The 15,310-nt window shown below is 40.6% G+C and overlaps 1 protein-coding gene and 1 long non-coding RNA gene across 4 annotated transcripts; one reads left to right on the top strand and one right to left on the bottom strand.

The window, feature by feature from the left end:
- The first annotated feature begins 314 nt into the window (after nucleotides 1-314).
- LOC121405015 lies at nucleotides 315-1,096 on the top strand. Its single transcript, XR_005968325.1, has 4 exons — nucleotides 315-378; nucleotides 447-638; nucleotides 698-796; nucleotides 867-1,096. It is a non-coding gene; the product is annotated as an uncharacterized LOC121405015 (long non-coding RNA).
- A 10,964-nt stretch (nucleotides 1,097-12,060) lies between these two features.
- On the bottom strand, nucleotides 12,061-14,918 carry LOC111065354 (ubiquitin-conjugating enzyme E2 N). 3 transcript variants are annotated; one of them, XM_022353473.2, is made up of 2 exons: nucleotides 14,745-14,918; nucleotides 12,061-13,063 (listed from the first exon to the last, which is right to left on the bottom strand). In XM_022353473.2, the coding sequence occupies exon 2, from the start codon at nucleotides 12,944-12,946 to the stop codon at nucleotides 12,491-12,493; it is 456 nt and encodes a 151-aa protein (XP_022209165.1). In that variant the 5' UTR covers nucleotides 12,947-13,063; nucleotides 14,745-14,918; the 3' UTR covers nucleotides 12,061-12,490. The 3 variants fall into 3 exon arrangements, with proteins under 3 accessions (XP_022209165.1, XP_022209166.1, XP_022209167.1); XM_022353474.2 differs by lacking the exon at nucleotides 14,745-14,918 and adding an exon at nucleotides 14,489-14,579; XM_022353475.2 differs by lacking the exon at nucleotides 14,745-14,918 and adding an exon at nucleotides 13,360-13,449.
- Nucleotides 14,919-15,310: the final 392 nt, after the last annotated feature.

Genomic DNA, 15,310 nt, shown 5'->3' with positions numbered 1-15,310 from the left:
GGGTGCCCGTAGCCCGTATTCACGTCCTTACTTAACCTCAGAAATGGCTTTGAATCGAGCTGAAGAGATCAGGAATAGGCTGAGTGTCTTCTGTGAAAGGCTCACTGTAGGGATCGAGGGGCCCATCTACGACTCAAGCGATGACTCCGACCGCACACAGCCTAATCCTCCTCCTGAGTAAGAATTGAATTGGCTCGCGGACATGCTGGTGAGTGCACCCTAACCCCACTTTCTTGCCGCAATAATTTGGTTTTTTTTGTTGTTGTTGTACATGCAGAAAAATTAATGAGACACTTGCACACTACACACTACACACACACACACAAACACGACAGCACAGATTCACCCCGTCAGGGTGAAAAAAAAAAAGAAGAAAAGGTGCGTATGTTGCCCCATTAAATTGCTGGAACATTTTTGACCAATAATTTGATGCTTTTTAAAAACAGAAAGATGAAAATACCGAAGAAGAAATACACTTGCACACTACACACAAACACACACACACACACACAGGAAAGCGCGACTGCGCCAGAGGCTCTGCATTTAAAATGTCATTCGATGCCCTAAAACACTTACACACTAGAATATTAGCCCAAGTCAAGTCATCTCGTCAGCAGAATTAGCTCAAGGACAGGCTGGTGAGTACACTTAATCTAGTCGCTTGGTTGTTGCATAATTTGATTGTTTTTAAATACAGATATATGAATGAGACACTGGCACACACTACACAACCAAAACGCAGCACAGATTCTCCTTGTCAGGGGGCAAAAAGGAGAATTAGTTCGCGTACATTCTGGTGCGTATGTTGCCCCATTAAATTGCTGGAACATTATTGAACAATAATTTGCTTCTTTTTAAACACACAGAAGGAGGACAATAATGACGAAGAAATAGACTTGAACACTACACAAACACACACAGGAAAGCGCGACTGCGCCAGAGGCTCTGCATTTAAAATGTCATTCGATGCCCTAAAACACATTACACACTAGAATATTAGCACAAGTCGCCGTCGAAGTAATACAAAACGTTTTTCCAAATTTATTACATAAATTAAAACATTTGCTGTAATAGTTTATACAATTTTAAATTTGGAAAGCGATAAAAATGTATTAAAAAAAAATGTCCAGCCAAAGTTTCAGCGTTTTTGGATTTCGCTCTCTGTAATTATTTGTAGGTCCTTGGACTATCTTGGCTGTTGCTTCCAAAACTTGCTTTTCCACTTGGAGTTGGGGATGGCGAGCAAAGGTGTTAAATTCAGACAAACATCCATTAATCACGAACCCAAGGAATTAGTGAGGGGGCCACGGCCACGGCCACCCACTGTAGAAGCCACTGCTTTTTGAATTGTTTTGACCAGGAGAGATGGCATGGCAAAGGGGGTGGGGTGCCGGGTGCCCCAGGCATTGTTACCGTCCCATTTTCAAACCATCAATAATAACGCAATGTGGCTATGTGGCAATGGGCAATGTGCAACACAGGAGCTGACAGAATTAGTTGCAAAAATTTATTTATGACTCTTTGTTGGGTCGCCAGCGATTGGGCGGGCTGCTGCTTCTTGTTGTGTTTTTGTGGGCATTGTTACCAGCCAGCCAGCAACCCCCCCCTCCCCCTTTGCCATTGCCATTGAGCAGGCACTGCCTCTTGGGGCCCCGGCGGCTCACCTGTGCGCTGCTGATTTATGGCGCCCCCCGAATAGTGCTGCCAATAATTGGCCATAGACCAAGCCAGGCCCAAAAGAATAGACCCAAACTTTTGTCTCCATCTCGAATGCACTGAATGTTGATTTTTATACAAACCATGGGACATGGGTGGGCAGGGGCTGGCTCTTGAATGAAGTAAACCAAAAATTGTAGGTGCTTTCCCCTACCAGTACCATAGATCTAGCAGTAGTTATAATCAAGAAAATTAACTCTAGTCATTGGATGCCTTATAATGCTGTAGGAAATATAAATAAAATATATAAATGCAAGAAAATTAAATTATTACAATCAGAAATAATTCTTATTTATAATATAATAATAATAACTATAATATATAATAACTATAATATCTTTTGTATATATTTTTAGATATGCACTTACCCATAGTTTATATATTTTATAAAATGAAATTTAAAATTATTTCTGTTTTATGAAAACCCCAATGAAAATTGTAGACTAAAATTTTCAGCCTGAAGGCCTTGTAGCTCTGGCTTTAGACATAAAAATCGTATTTGAGGACTGGAATCGAAGGCTACAGTTCTGTAAATAAATAGGTAAAGGTAAATGAAGGTCTGTAAACTCATTGAAGGTAGGCCAAAACTAGTTGACAATTTTTAGGCGCTCAGTATTGAAATATTTGGCAATTAAATGTAGTTTCTTGAAAAGCAAAAAAACGAAAGATATTTTATTTATCTATTTTATTTATTTATTTATTATTATATTATATATTATGTCACTTTTTCCACACATCCAAGTCACTTTTTCAGCTTTGATTTTTGTTAACTCATAACTTTTTTATGTGATCTTTGTATTTGTTAATTGCAGGAATATTAATTGGTATTTATTCCATTAAGTTATTTATTTTACGGCAGCATTCAAATAAATCCAAGTAACGACGGGCTAAGCCCAAAGTCGTAATATCCGTCTATAATTTTCTCTAGTGAAATTTCTCTTATTGTGTGTTTTTCTTTTTGTACATACGTGCATATGTACATACATATGTACATATGTATATATCTTTGTATATGTTTTTTTGGGTTTGTCATGGCCATGGCAGAAATCTCATTAAGTTTTACATGCAACGAACAACTGACATGCAAACTGCATTCGCAGAGAGAGAGAGAACCCAGGGAAATGGCCAGGCCAAACATGAAGCAAGAGACCCGAAGACCCGCAGACCAGAAGAACAGAGGAACAGAGCAACTCGGTTGCCAAGTGCGTGGCAAAGGCAAAGGCAAAGGCACAGTGGCAAAGGCGAGGCTGATTAGCATATTACCATGTAATTAGATAGTTTGTAATTAATTTTAATTGTAGCCGGACTGTCTACTGCCCGGTGCAGCGCGCTCTTCGCACTTTCCCAAGCCCAACCATAAAAATGCTGGAAAAAAAAGAACGATGGGGCTTATCAATGGGTGGTGGGGAGTGGTGCGGGGTAGCATTGAAAACTTCACTGAAAATGTCTCAACTGTCAATGCATCAATCAATTGCCATAACAGAGTGTAGAAAATATTTCACTCAATGCCGCCGTCAGGTGCAATAAAAAAAAAAATGTTTCATATAAATTATGAATCACCAGGTACCACATATGTACATACATACATGTATGTATGTACCTTCTTCCGCTTCAATTGATCTCTGAATATTTGATGGAAACAGTCAAGTAAACAATACGGTAAATGTTGTGGTTTCTATTTGGCAGAGGGAAGGCAAGCCAAGGCAGGCAGCAAAAGAAGTTCCACAAGGTCCATGGGCTACTGCACTCCCTCTCTCTCTCTCTCACTCTCTTGGTCTTGCTCTGGGTACGTCCGTCCATTCGCACAAAACCGAAATAAATAATTGATGAAACAGCAAAGCGCACGTAGGGATTTCAGAGACCTCCCTCCAACAACTCCACAGTCAGCAGCCAGCAGCCAGCAGCAGCAGCAGCTCCAGTTGCTACTCGAACTCCCTTTTTGCTCCACACTCACACTCTCCCACTCCCTCGCCCTCTCCCACTCCCTTTCCCACCCTCTCTCGCTCCAAAGCTCCCTCTAAGCCCCACAATGCTCACTGTTTTTGCTGTTCCTCCAGCTACAGCTGTTTTTCAAAGCAAAAACCATCTCTCTGGCCTACGACGCATGATGTTGCCATGTGCACTCGCTATATATATATATATATATGGACTAGGAAAGGGTAGGGGGGGGATAGTGTATATATATATATATATAGGGGATATATATTCCTGTACGTGCGCACTTATCGATTTTCTGCTTGAAAAACGTTAAGCGAAATGCGCCCAAAGCGACGTACTCGGTTAAGTTTGGTCCGGCCGGGGCCAGGACTGGTGGTACTAGGAGTAGGACTAGGACCAGGCGCAGCCCCCCCACAAAAACCGCCATAACCCTACACACACACACAGCAACACATACATATATGCCACATACACCTCTGGACAAAGGGTTGCCAGGGCCACATTTGAAGGCGACTGCCGGCACCGCACCAACCCCACCAGCGCCCTGCAACCATCGTCAGAGTGTATGGGCTGGCTGGCTATGTGTGTGTGTGTGTGTGGGAGGCGGCAACAATAGGCGTGTTTCGTAGGCGGTCTTCCTTTTCGTCCACTTTTTGGTCCTCTCGTCATCGTCAAAGCCAAAAAGGAACCCAAAAAAAAATCAAGAAACAAAATTGGAAAAAAATATATAGAAAAGTTTGCTGATAAAAATAAACAACAAACAAAAACTTACCATATAAATCAACATCAAATAAGCGAACGCAATTAAAGCAAATCAGCGAAATTCTAAGGGTCGGAAATTAGTTTCAAAAACTATAAAAATAAAACGCACATAAATAATGTTGAAATCGAGAAGAAGAATATTTCTTTTTATTTTGTTTTGTATTTTATTAATTTTAATTTTTTTATTTAATCATTTGAATTTATTTGATCTTCTCATGCAGAAAAGAAAATAGAATGCAAATGGAATAAACTTTTGAAAGCCACTGAGAACTCAAAAAGAAAGACACTTAAACGATCCACGTATCTTGATTTAGGTCTAAATGTTTAAAGCAAGAAATTTCAGATATGGCCACAATTAAAGTCTAATCCCAAATGAACACCATACCCAATTGGACATCTGTACAGTGATGCGCTGTGCCATCAACAAATACAAATACCGATAAGCAAATGTGTGTGTTGTTAACTTAATTCCCGGCAAACTTTCCATAGGCCACACATCACAGCTGAATCGCATGGTGCAGGGACAGGAGCAGGGGCAGGAGCAGGAGCCGGGACAGGAGCAGGGACAGGAGCAGGGGCAGGAGCAGGGACAGGAGCAGGGACAGGAGCAGGGACAGGAGCAGGGACAGGAGCAGGGACAGGAGCAGGGACAGGAGCAAGGACAGGAACATGAGACAGCGCCATGACGAGTTGGACAGAAGGGCAAATACAGAGCGAGAGAGAAAGAGAGTTTGTGTCCAGCCAATGGATATATATATGTACATATGTGCCATATATACATACATATATCTTCACTATATTCACTATAGAAACAACCACATGCAACTCATACACAGTGCGTGTCAGCAGTGTAATGCTTAGACAGGATGTAAAGAACAAAAGTTACGAAAGCGAAACTCAAACTCAGCGAAAAGATGGCAAAGATCCAAACTTAAATTAAAGATTCAATTAAAAATTCAAACTTAAATTAAATATTCAACATATTAAAAATTAAAGGAATTCACTTTTATTAAAATGTAAATACAAAAAATATAAAAATAGTTGCTACAAATTTCCATTGGATATAAAACACTGTGAAATAAATATATAAAATATTAAATTGGTTGGAAATATATTTAATTTAAGTATGCAAATTTGTTGAAAATTTCCATATAAAATATATTTATATCCACTCTAGGAAATACCGGGTATTATCAGGTTTTTTGCTTGCTGGGTATACCAATCATTTCTGCAGCAGATTAATTCTCTGAAATGGTTACAATTCGAGTATATGCAAAAAAATAATAAATAAATAATAATAAAAATAATAATAAAATATAAATAAAAGTCCCAGAATAAATCCAAAATTGGTATTGCCATAAGAGCAAACTGAGCACCAGCCTACATAGCACCTCTTGGATCTTCAAATTTGTAAGCTAAGAAGTGAAGGTCATTTGGCAACTTTATATTTATATTTTATTTATTTATTTCTTTAAATTTATTTATATTATATATTACTTATATTATATTATTTATTTTATATTATTTATATTTTATTTATTTATTTATATTTATTATTGTTTATATTTTATTTATTAATTTACCTATATTTATTATTATTTATATTTTATTTATTTATATTTTCTATTTTATTTTGTATATTTTTAGCCCACGAATGCATGAGCAGCGAGATCTTTGGGCAGCTCTTAGTTTTTGTTATTCCTTAGTTTTATGAATGTAACGCACTGTACTAACTATCCGTGAGCTCATACGATGTGAAACGGCCTGTGTGTTGTCTGCGTGTGCGGCGGTCCTGTGCGTTGCATGTCTGCCCCCCAAAAAAACACACACAGACAGACAGACAGACTGACAGAAAGACAGACGGAGTGGAATCTAGACATCCCTAGACCTAAGTTGCATGAACTTCACTTTACTTCGCATTTTGGAGCTGAGCTGAGCTGTGCTGTGTGTGGTGGCTGGCTGGTGGGTTGGTGGGTGGTTGGATTGGTGGATTGGTGGGCGCCTACCCAAAAGCGAGTCAAAACAAAACACCAAAAATGGGGGAATGACAGCAGAAGAGAATGTAGTAATAGGCGAAGGAAGAGAAGAATGAAACGCAGTGCAGAGCACACACACACACACACACAAACACACATGCCACATGCACATCTATGAAAGGGGCTCAGGGACGAAGGACACGCAGGACACCCAATGGCCACACACACACACACAAAAAGAGAAGAGGCGGCCAAGCCCAAAGGCCCGGCTTGGATGCCGCCATTTTACTGCGTCCTGCACACACACATACACATACATAGCCCTCCAACCGCCACCCACCCACACACACACACACACACACCCCCCTTTGTGCACATTTGCGCTGCACTGTGTGTGAAGAGAGAGAGAGAGAGAGAGAGCAAGAGCAAGAGAGAGAGAAAGAGAAAGAGAGGCGGCGGACGGACAAAGGACGAAGGACCTAGAGTTGATTGCGAGCGAAGCAGAAATTTCCGACCTATCGCATGCAGTATCCTCGTTGCGTTTCCCTTACCCCCAACCCCAACCCCACCACACCACCCCTTCCCACCTATGCATGCGTGTGTGCAAAACCTAAGCCCACCCAAACTCCCATCGCAAAACTCCCCCGCAGACCCAACCCTTAGACCCTTAGCCAGAGCAAGAGCAGGAGCAGGAGCGAGCGAGTGAGCGACATATAGACAGAGCCCAGGCCAGGACTCATCCTGTCCGAGCCTGCTTTTTAGTTTTCTGTGTTTTTTTCGGTGCGGGGGGTGGGTGGTGTGTGGGCATTCCTTGACTCGTACTCGGACTTCTGTGTGCGATATCAATTAAGGATACGTACAGCTCACTGTACGGCTCTCCTGCCTGCCCTGCCCTGCCCCCTGCCTGCCACGGCCCTCGGCTTGGCTCTCTATCTCTCTGCTCCGATTTCTCGCTATTTTAGAGGATTTTTTGGTAGCGATAGGCAGACCAGGGTCCAGTTCTCCCACGCCCACGCCCACTCCCACCGACAAAACTTTGTTCAATGCTGCAATGGACAGCACAGCACAGCACAGGACAGCAGCCTGGCAGCCTGGCAGCCTGGGAGCAAGCGAGAGCGATGGAGAGTTGCATGTGCGTGTGCGTCGTTGCTTTTGCTTGTGTGCATTGGTCTGTGTGTGTGTGTTGGGGGGGTTTAAGGGGGGGTTGGGGCCCTAATGGAAATTGGTTTTATGCATGTTGGCTTTTGTTTATTTTTACAATTTTGATGATGTTTTGCTGAATGCGATGCGAGTGGCATCCCTCCCCCCAACCCACAGCCCACACAAAAACCAAACCAAAAAGCAACAAAAAAAAATACGAGAAGAACCGAATGGACATGTCTCTAGGCTGGTTCTTGCCTCTCTTTTACTCCTACACGTAACTGTCTGTCTCCCTCTGTGTGTGTGTGTGTGTTTGTGTGTGTGTTTTGGGTTTTTTACTTTTTGGGTGTTGACTGTACTTCCGGACATTGCATTACATTACGTACTTGTTTTGCTTCCCCACTTTCTCCTCTACACTGTTTTCTATCTTTCTCTGGACTCTGTGTGTGTGTGTGAATGTGCATTTTTTTTTTTTTTGGAGCCCATTTCGATTAGCTTTCAAACACACACAAAATGGCGCAGTTCGGTGGAGAGAGAGCCAGATGCAAATGTAACAGGCCTTTTCTGGTGTGGACTGTACCTTGCATAAGCATGAACAAATATAAACAGAACTAGCATAAAAGACAAGGAACAAATGGTAGCTCAGTCAGCCAGACTCTGAAGAATTCTTGGGAACAAATACTATCAAATTACTATCATCAAATAGGACCCCAAGTTCCAGCGTGGTAAAGTTCTTCAAACAGTCCTTAATGTTCGATGAAGCACACAAAAACTAATGTAGAAAGTTCTTCAAATATACGTTGGATGAGATGATGCACGCAGTATGCACGCAAAAGCTCATTGCTCTAGCATTTAGAGTTTTCGAAGGCCAGGTGTTCAAAGAGCCAACTGATTTGTTTTGTTAATTCTGGCTATAATAAAAATACAATTGATACTTAGAAATTAGAATTCTTTCACTTATAATTTCATTCATTATTAATTTCGTTTTTAATTATTAATTTATATATTTTTTTTAATTAAAAATTGTTTAATTTAATTAGGTTTAATTTTTAATTTTTTTTTCTGTCATCAAACATACACAGAAATTCGTTATATTTCTGCTCCTACGGATATCTAGTATCTTTAAATATTTTATATACATCCAAGCCCTTACCTTGCCCCTGTGTCACCTTTTGTCGCAGAGAGAGAGAGAAAGAGAGATGGATCTGCCAATACTCCTCCTTCTGTGGCTGGTATGTCTGTACAGGAATCAGGTGTCTAGGCAACCATTTATCCGTATATATTCCATTCTGAAAAATAAAACTAGAAATACTCTGTAACACACACACACAAAAAAAAAAAAAAACAAAAAAAAAGCGCATGCAAAGGCTCAGGTAAAAGGTAAAATGAGAGTTGACCAGAAAGAAAGAAAGGGCAGGTACAAGCGGTATAAAAGGGACACACACACACAGGTGATAGTTGGTCTGCTGGGTGGATGGGGAGGCTAAGAGTGGAGGAGGACTTGTAACGATTAATAGCCATAGTTATGGCCGTGGCCAAGCCCCGGGCAGCCGACAGGACCACCCCCAAAGCCCCTATCCGCACACTGCCACCCTCTTCCGTCACACGGCCTCGCCTTTGTCTGCCGATAAAAAAAAACCCCCACCAACACACACACACACACACAAAGGGGCCACATACACCTCACAAACATCGCACTTTGCATATGCGTTTTAGCATGTGCCTGCCAAATGCACCCACTCACATTTTCCGGAAAAACAAAATCGACACAGACACAGCAGAGAGAGAGAGAGAATAGCAACAAAAAATAAAACTAAAAAAACACAACAGACACAAAAAAAGAATACAAACAATATTCTTTTAGGTTCGACATTTGACTGCCCAGAGTCCTGTGTGTCCTGTGTCCAGGGGCCTCAATCTACCAGAATCTCAGTATATATATCCCATATACACATATGGACAGAGGCAAGCATCCAATCAGAGGCGGGAGAAAGGTTTCGGTTTCAGTTTTTTGGTGGGTGTGGCCAACACACACACACACACACACACAGACACACAAGGAAAAAAAAGGATCCACAAAAAAGAGGACACACACATTTTTTTCCCTCCAATCTGCACAGACCCAAGGGGTATGAGTGGACATGGACATGGACCACCGGGCAAGGGTTATGCACATCAAAAAAGCCGCACATCCACCCACATATCGAGGGGACCCGCAGGTCCTGCCAAAAACTTCTACCAAACACCAAATGATTGACAACTGCAGTCGGGGCACGGTTTGGTGGGGGGATAGACAACAGTTTGATGTCTCGAATTTTGTAGAATTTGTTGGCATATTTTTTTCGTGCGAATTTTTGTTGGTTGGTTAATTTTTGGAACATTTTGTAGACAAGTTTTGATTATATTTTGGAAAACTTCTCGAGCAACTAAAAAACAAAATAAAAATTACTCGTAATTGGTCAAAGGTTACCAGGGAGAGGGAGACGTATCAACACGAATTGTGTTCCGTATCCTCAGATATATTTTATGGCCAATCATTCATGGAGTTTTACAGCCGAATTCCACTTGAGTATCTTGAGGAAATGCAGCCCCAATCCCCAATGAGAAGTTAATGCTGGTGCACCCGCCAATTAAATGGAAAAATATGCACTTGAATTTCTACAAAATTACTTGACTTAATTCAGAATTGCTCAAATTAAAGGGAATCGCTGATACCGTCTTGACATTATTTTTATTTTCTCGTGCTCTGCGAACATTCAACACGTGCATAATTTCGATTATTCTGCTGTTTGTGCTGCAACAGCATTCTACGCATGCAGCCCGTCGTCTGTGAGGTAAGAACTATTCAGAATTTAAAACCAATAAAATTGAAAATAAATCCGTGTTGCATTTCCTTACAGGTTTCAAAAATCAGCTAGGAAAACATTGGGGCATACCAGGAGAAGCATCAACAGCTGAACAGATTGTAAGCACTACCGAATGTCAATAAGAATAAAGCGTGGGAAATGGTAACAACTTTGGAATTACAACAACACAATTAGGAAAAACCTGTGGAAGTTCCACAAGAATCAGGCCGACGTCCAGGCGAATGTAGAGAAAATAGTCCATACATTAATTTGTGCAGGCAGAGATCAGCAATCAGAGGAAGACATTTCAATCCAGAACCAATAACCTTCAAGAAGTATTGAGGGCGTGAAGAAGAACATTACGATTCAAGATGTGAAAACTAAGGAGCAGGATAAATTAAATGTCATAAATAAAAAAAAACATGACCGAGGAAGTGGAGCAGCAAGTGAATCAATCGGTAGCCAGAGCAGGGGATCAACCCAAGACATTAATGAGAGTCAACTCCTGCCGTCAGATACTCTGATGCAGCGACCTAAAAATCTGTACGCGGTCGAGAAAAACCCTCTTCGACTAAATTGCATTAACCATTAATTTAAGACGTGCTAAATTTATTTTTTAAAATTTTTTATTAATATTTCGTTTTTTTTTTCATTTTTATTTTTGTATTTATTTCTTATTTTTTCCTTTAAAAAAAAATAATTATTTCATGAAATCCAAAAAAAAAAAAGTATTTTAAGTTTTTGCTTTTCTGTGTTTCCTTATGTCTTTGATTTTTGTTTGCGTTCTAATTTAGCTTTTTTTGTTTTGTTTTTTGGGTGGAAAAAATGTATTAATTACTGTACATAATTGTTTCATTGAGAACTGCTCTTGAAATGTCCACAAATTCAAGCCACTACGTTTAGTTTTTTTTTTGTATAAATATATATTGTATGTATTTATTTATTGATTTTTCTATCGATTTTTTTTTGTGATTTTATTGTTGGTTTTTTTTCAAAAATTACTAATAGCTTAAAGGCTTCTTGTTTGGTTAAAAAAGTGTTCAAGTAAAACCATCTGCTTATCAAAGGGGACTCAGACACAACCCAGGCAAAGCTCAAGTGTCAATCGATAATTTATCGAAATGGAACGAAATTATTTTGAAGTCAATTTTTTAATAAAATTTAAATAAGTCAAGTTATTGATACTATATCGAGCTTTCAAAAAACTGTTCTTTTTAATCTAATTTCGTGAAATGAAATAATTATCGAAATCAAATGCTTGTATTAATTAATCCAAGAAGCTAGTTATCGATTATTAATCGCCCTGCCCTTAGCCGTAATAAATCATAGCTAAAATGTAAATATGATCAATTTAATTTGTAACTAAAATGTCAAATCGATGCTCAAAGAATAATCGATGAAGCGATGAGAAAAAAAAAAACACTTCCATTTCTGGCACACGACGTTGCCCTCGCCATCGAATGCTCCGATTTACGCTAGTTTCTAAGGGTTAATGTTGTGGGTGTGTTTATTCAGTTGCGATTACTATACAAATACAAATATATGTATAGCGATATATATATGTATAGATATAGATGTCGGGAGAAGGGCTTTGAAAGCCCCGAACACCCTAACGGACCCCATAAAAATTTATTGAAATCAAATCAAATTGAAATCAATGGGTATTTCGGATACATGTATTGTGGTATATAATTTTATAACGAATGGTTCCCACTCTTTCTCTCTCTCTCTCTCTGTTCCTTCCATATCTTACTGAGTTCTCTTCGATATTCTTCCATCATTCGTACTGATCATCCCCGGATCTCGATCGCTTAAGTTTAGAGGAGGAAACAAAAATTGGTTATCCCGCCCGAGACACAAAAAAAAAAAATTATTTATAACATTTTCATCTCTTATTTTTTATGTTTTCTTTCGTGTTTTTTTGTTTTCTTTAGAGTTTTAATATATGCTTATGCATTGTTTTTACCCCACCCGCCCTACAACTCCAGTCGCTGTCCCCGTCACGCACCCATCGCAAAGATCATCCATCCATCCATTATCATTTCGTGTTTTTTGTTTCATTTCGTCGTGCTTCGTTCAAGGCTATGATAAGGCGCCGGCGATGACATGGATTCAGTCTTCGACAGCATACTTCTGGGTCCACTCACGGGCATTGCGTATGGCCTCCGCCTCATTGACCTTCCAGAGCTCGGCCACATCATTGGCCAGGGGATCATCGGGATTGGGTGCACTGAGCAGAGCCTGAATTGACAGCAGAATCGTGCGAATCTGCAGCGCTGGACTCCACTTGTCCTTGAGCACATCCAAACAGATACGACCCAAGCGATCGATATTGGGATGATAGATTTTCGTTATAAAGCGCACCTTTGGGGCCGACATCGGATAGTCCTCGGGCAGAAAGAGTTCCAGCTTAAAGACGCCACCCTCGAAGGGAGAGTCATTGGGTCCGGTGACGATCACATGGAAATAACGAGCATTATTCTCATCCGGAATGGCATTAATCCCAGGCACCGGCTCCTGCATCAGGCGCTGTGTCTCCTTGATTATACGACGTGGCAGACTCGACATTTTCTCTTCTGCTTTCCTTCAACTTTTTCCAGCTTCTTCTAGGTGGCTTCCTTCTGCAATGCGCCGCGTCTATGATACTCCTTCTACTTTAAAGATGTTTGGTGCTCTGTGTGTGTTCTGTAAAAGGTACAATCAAAAGAAGAGAGGAAAATTGTTTGAGATACGTAAAATACAAATAAATTTTCTTGTTGCTGCAATGAAAATATGTTCAAGGACGCAGCTTGCTGGTGCTGGTGGTGGTGGCTGGTGCTTGTTTGTGTGTTGTGTGGGTTTGGTTGGGTTGGGTTGGTGATGGTAGAGGGCTTTCCAGCTTTCACTTTCCTTCAAGCAAGTGGAAACTTTTGTTGTGCAGCAAAAGTTGATAGCATTTTGCATGCCCCACAAAGATAACGCTCTATTTTTACAGTACTGACCTGTTTTGTACCTCTTAAAGTTACTTTTAAGTCGAATATTCGTATTACTATTTTTTTTTTCCTAATATTGGATATTATTTGTGGACTTCAATTTCTATAACCTTCGAGAAAAACATTTTTTTTATTCCAGCTGCAAGGCCTACCCCGTTTATTCCTTTCGATTGGTTCTAGATCCACCTGATTTCTGGTATTTGTAATTGAGGTGACCACTAGCAGCCGATATCTGACAGACTCTACTCGCTTGAACCATTTATAATCATTTAATATGGCCCCAAAAACACCCACAAGAAAGCCTCATAAAAGTGTAATCTTAACCATAAACCAGTATTTTGTTGCACAGTGTAATCGGTCGGTCACACTGCCCATATGACGCACAATGGCACAGACAGACGGAAGACGAGACAGGCGAACGCGCGCACGCCCCACTGTGTGCATGCGGAATATGGCCGGTTGTCAAGAGACCAGCGCAGAGGAGGGTGCTTCATACGTCACGGAAAGGGGGCGACGAGCGTGTGATTGAAACAAGAAGCGGTGAGGGGGAAATTTCCAGAAGAAAATGCACAAAATTTTAGAAAATCTAACCAATTTTTGCAACACTTAGTGTTTGTGTGTGTGTGAGAGATTTCGGCTCTTTGTTGTATTAAAATTTATTGATTTCTTTTTGGGTGACACACGCACATTGGGCCCACACACACACACCGACAGACCATACGCGCGCGCGACAAAAACCCAAACCATGGTCTCTGTGGGGGGGGAGGGTGTGCAGGTGCTGTGGTTGAGGTAGAATGCGCCGCAGTGGCATGCCACAAAATCAATAATATTATACCAATTTGGCTAAACACCTAATAAGAATTTTAACACTAAAATGAACCACATTTCTCGCGTAGCAGAACGCACGCATACTCTCTCGCACACACACACACATAGGCACACACATGGCCTGAGGCAGAGACGCGCCACAAAAAAGACAAGAACAAAAGAAGACAAAGAAAGAGAACAAGAAATTTTGCAGGAAAATAAAGATTTTTGCAAATTAATTAAAAACAAGAAAAAAATAAGCAACGCACAAACAATTTTTCGTGTGCAGAACATATATGCACACACTAGCACAGAGCACACACAAACACACCTTTGGGGGCAGATTTGTTAAGCCGCTGTCGGTTTTTATCAACTTTATGTAGCAAATTTTTGCGTAAAATGCGCGTTTACTTTGCTTGCCGCCACCTCCAACACGTCGTCCACGTTCTGCCTTATGTTCTTTTGCACTTTTACACTGAATTTCGTCGTTTTAGAGAGAAAAACAATGATTTTTCTCTATAATGGGATTTGCAAGTGAAACAAGAAAAAAAAAAATGAACGGGGTGGAACAAAAGTTGCACACTCACAGGGTTCTCGAGATAGGGTTCTTGCCAACGATAATCTTATTCGATTTATACGGCCCTTTCGGTAGATTTGGTTAATTTTTCTATTTATTGCAGGCAGAGTTCGCTCCACCACAAAAAATTATGAATGTCGAAACACACTCGAAAAAAAATTGTAGACGTTGCCGTTGTATGCGCGTATGCGTGTGACTAATCTTTGCATGTGTTGTATGCGTGTGAGCGGCAATGTCAGTGGCGCAGAGTTGCCAGCTTACCAGCTGCGAACTGAGTGAAAATTATGCGGGTGTTATTTCAGGTATGTAACAGCTAGAAAGGTAAATTTTATTTTTAACAGAAAACGTTTGAATTATGCTAGCTATCTATAGCATTAGATTTAATTTTCCCATGTACTTTTATAAGTTGTCCATGTAGGCAAGCTGAATGGCTTGACAACCCTATTGCCAAGCGGCTGTCAAATGTGCGGCAAATTCATAGCATTCAGCTTCCCGACACGATGCAAGACGGTGTTTTGCACAGAGCAGTTTTTCGTTTGGCAGTCGGCTCTTTTGCAAGACGGCGCGCGAAAAATA

This window comes from Drosophila obscura, unplaced genomic scaffold, assembly GCF_018151105.1.
Source record: "Drosophila obscura isolate BZ-5 IFL unplaced genomic scaffold, ASM1815110v1 contig_73, whole genome shotgun sequence".
Taxonomy (NCBI): domain Eukaryota; kingdom Metazoa; phylum Arthropoda; class Insecta; order Diptera; family Drosophilidae; genus Drosophila; species Drosophila obscura.
Note: the sequence above shows the minus strand (reverse complement) of the source record. Positions and strands in the feature narration are given on the sequence as shown.

What these genes read in the sequence shown, in the direction of transcription:
- LOC111065354 (XM_022353473.2), bottom strand. Translation starts at nt 12,946, where the DNA reads ATGTCGAGTCTGCCACGTCGTATAATCAAGGAGACACAGCGCCTGATG.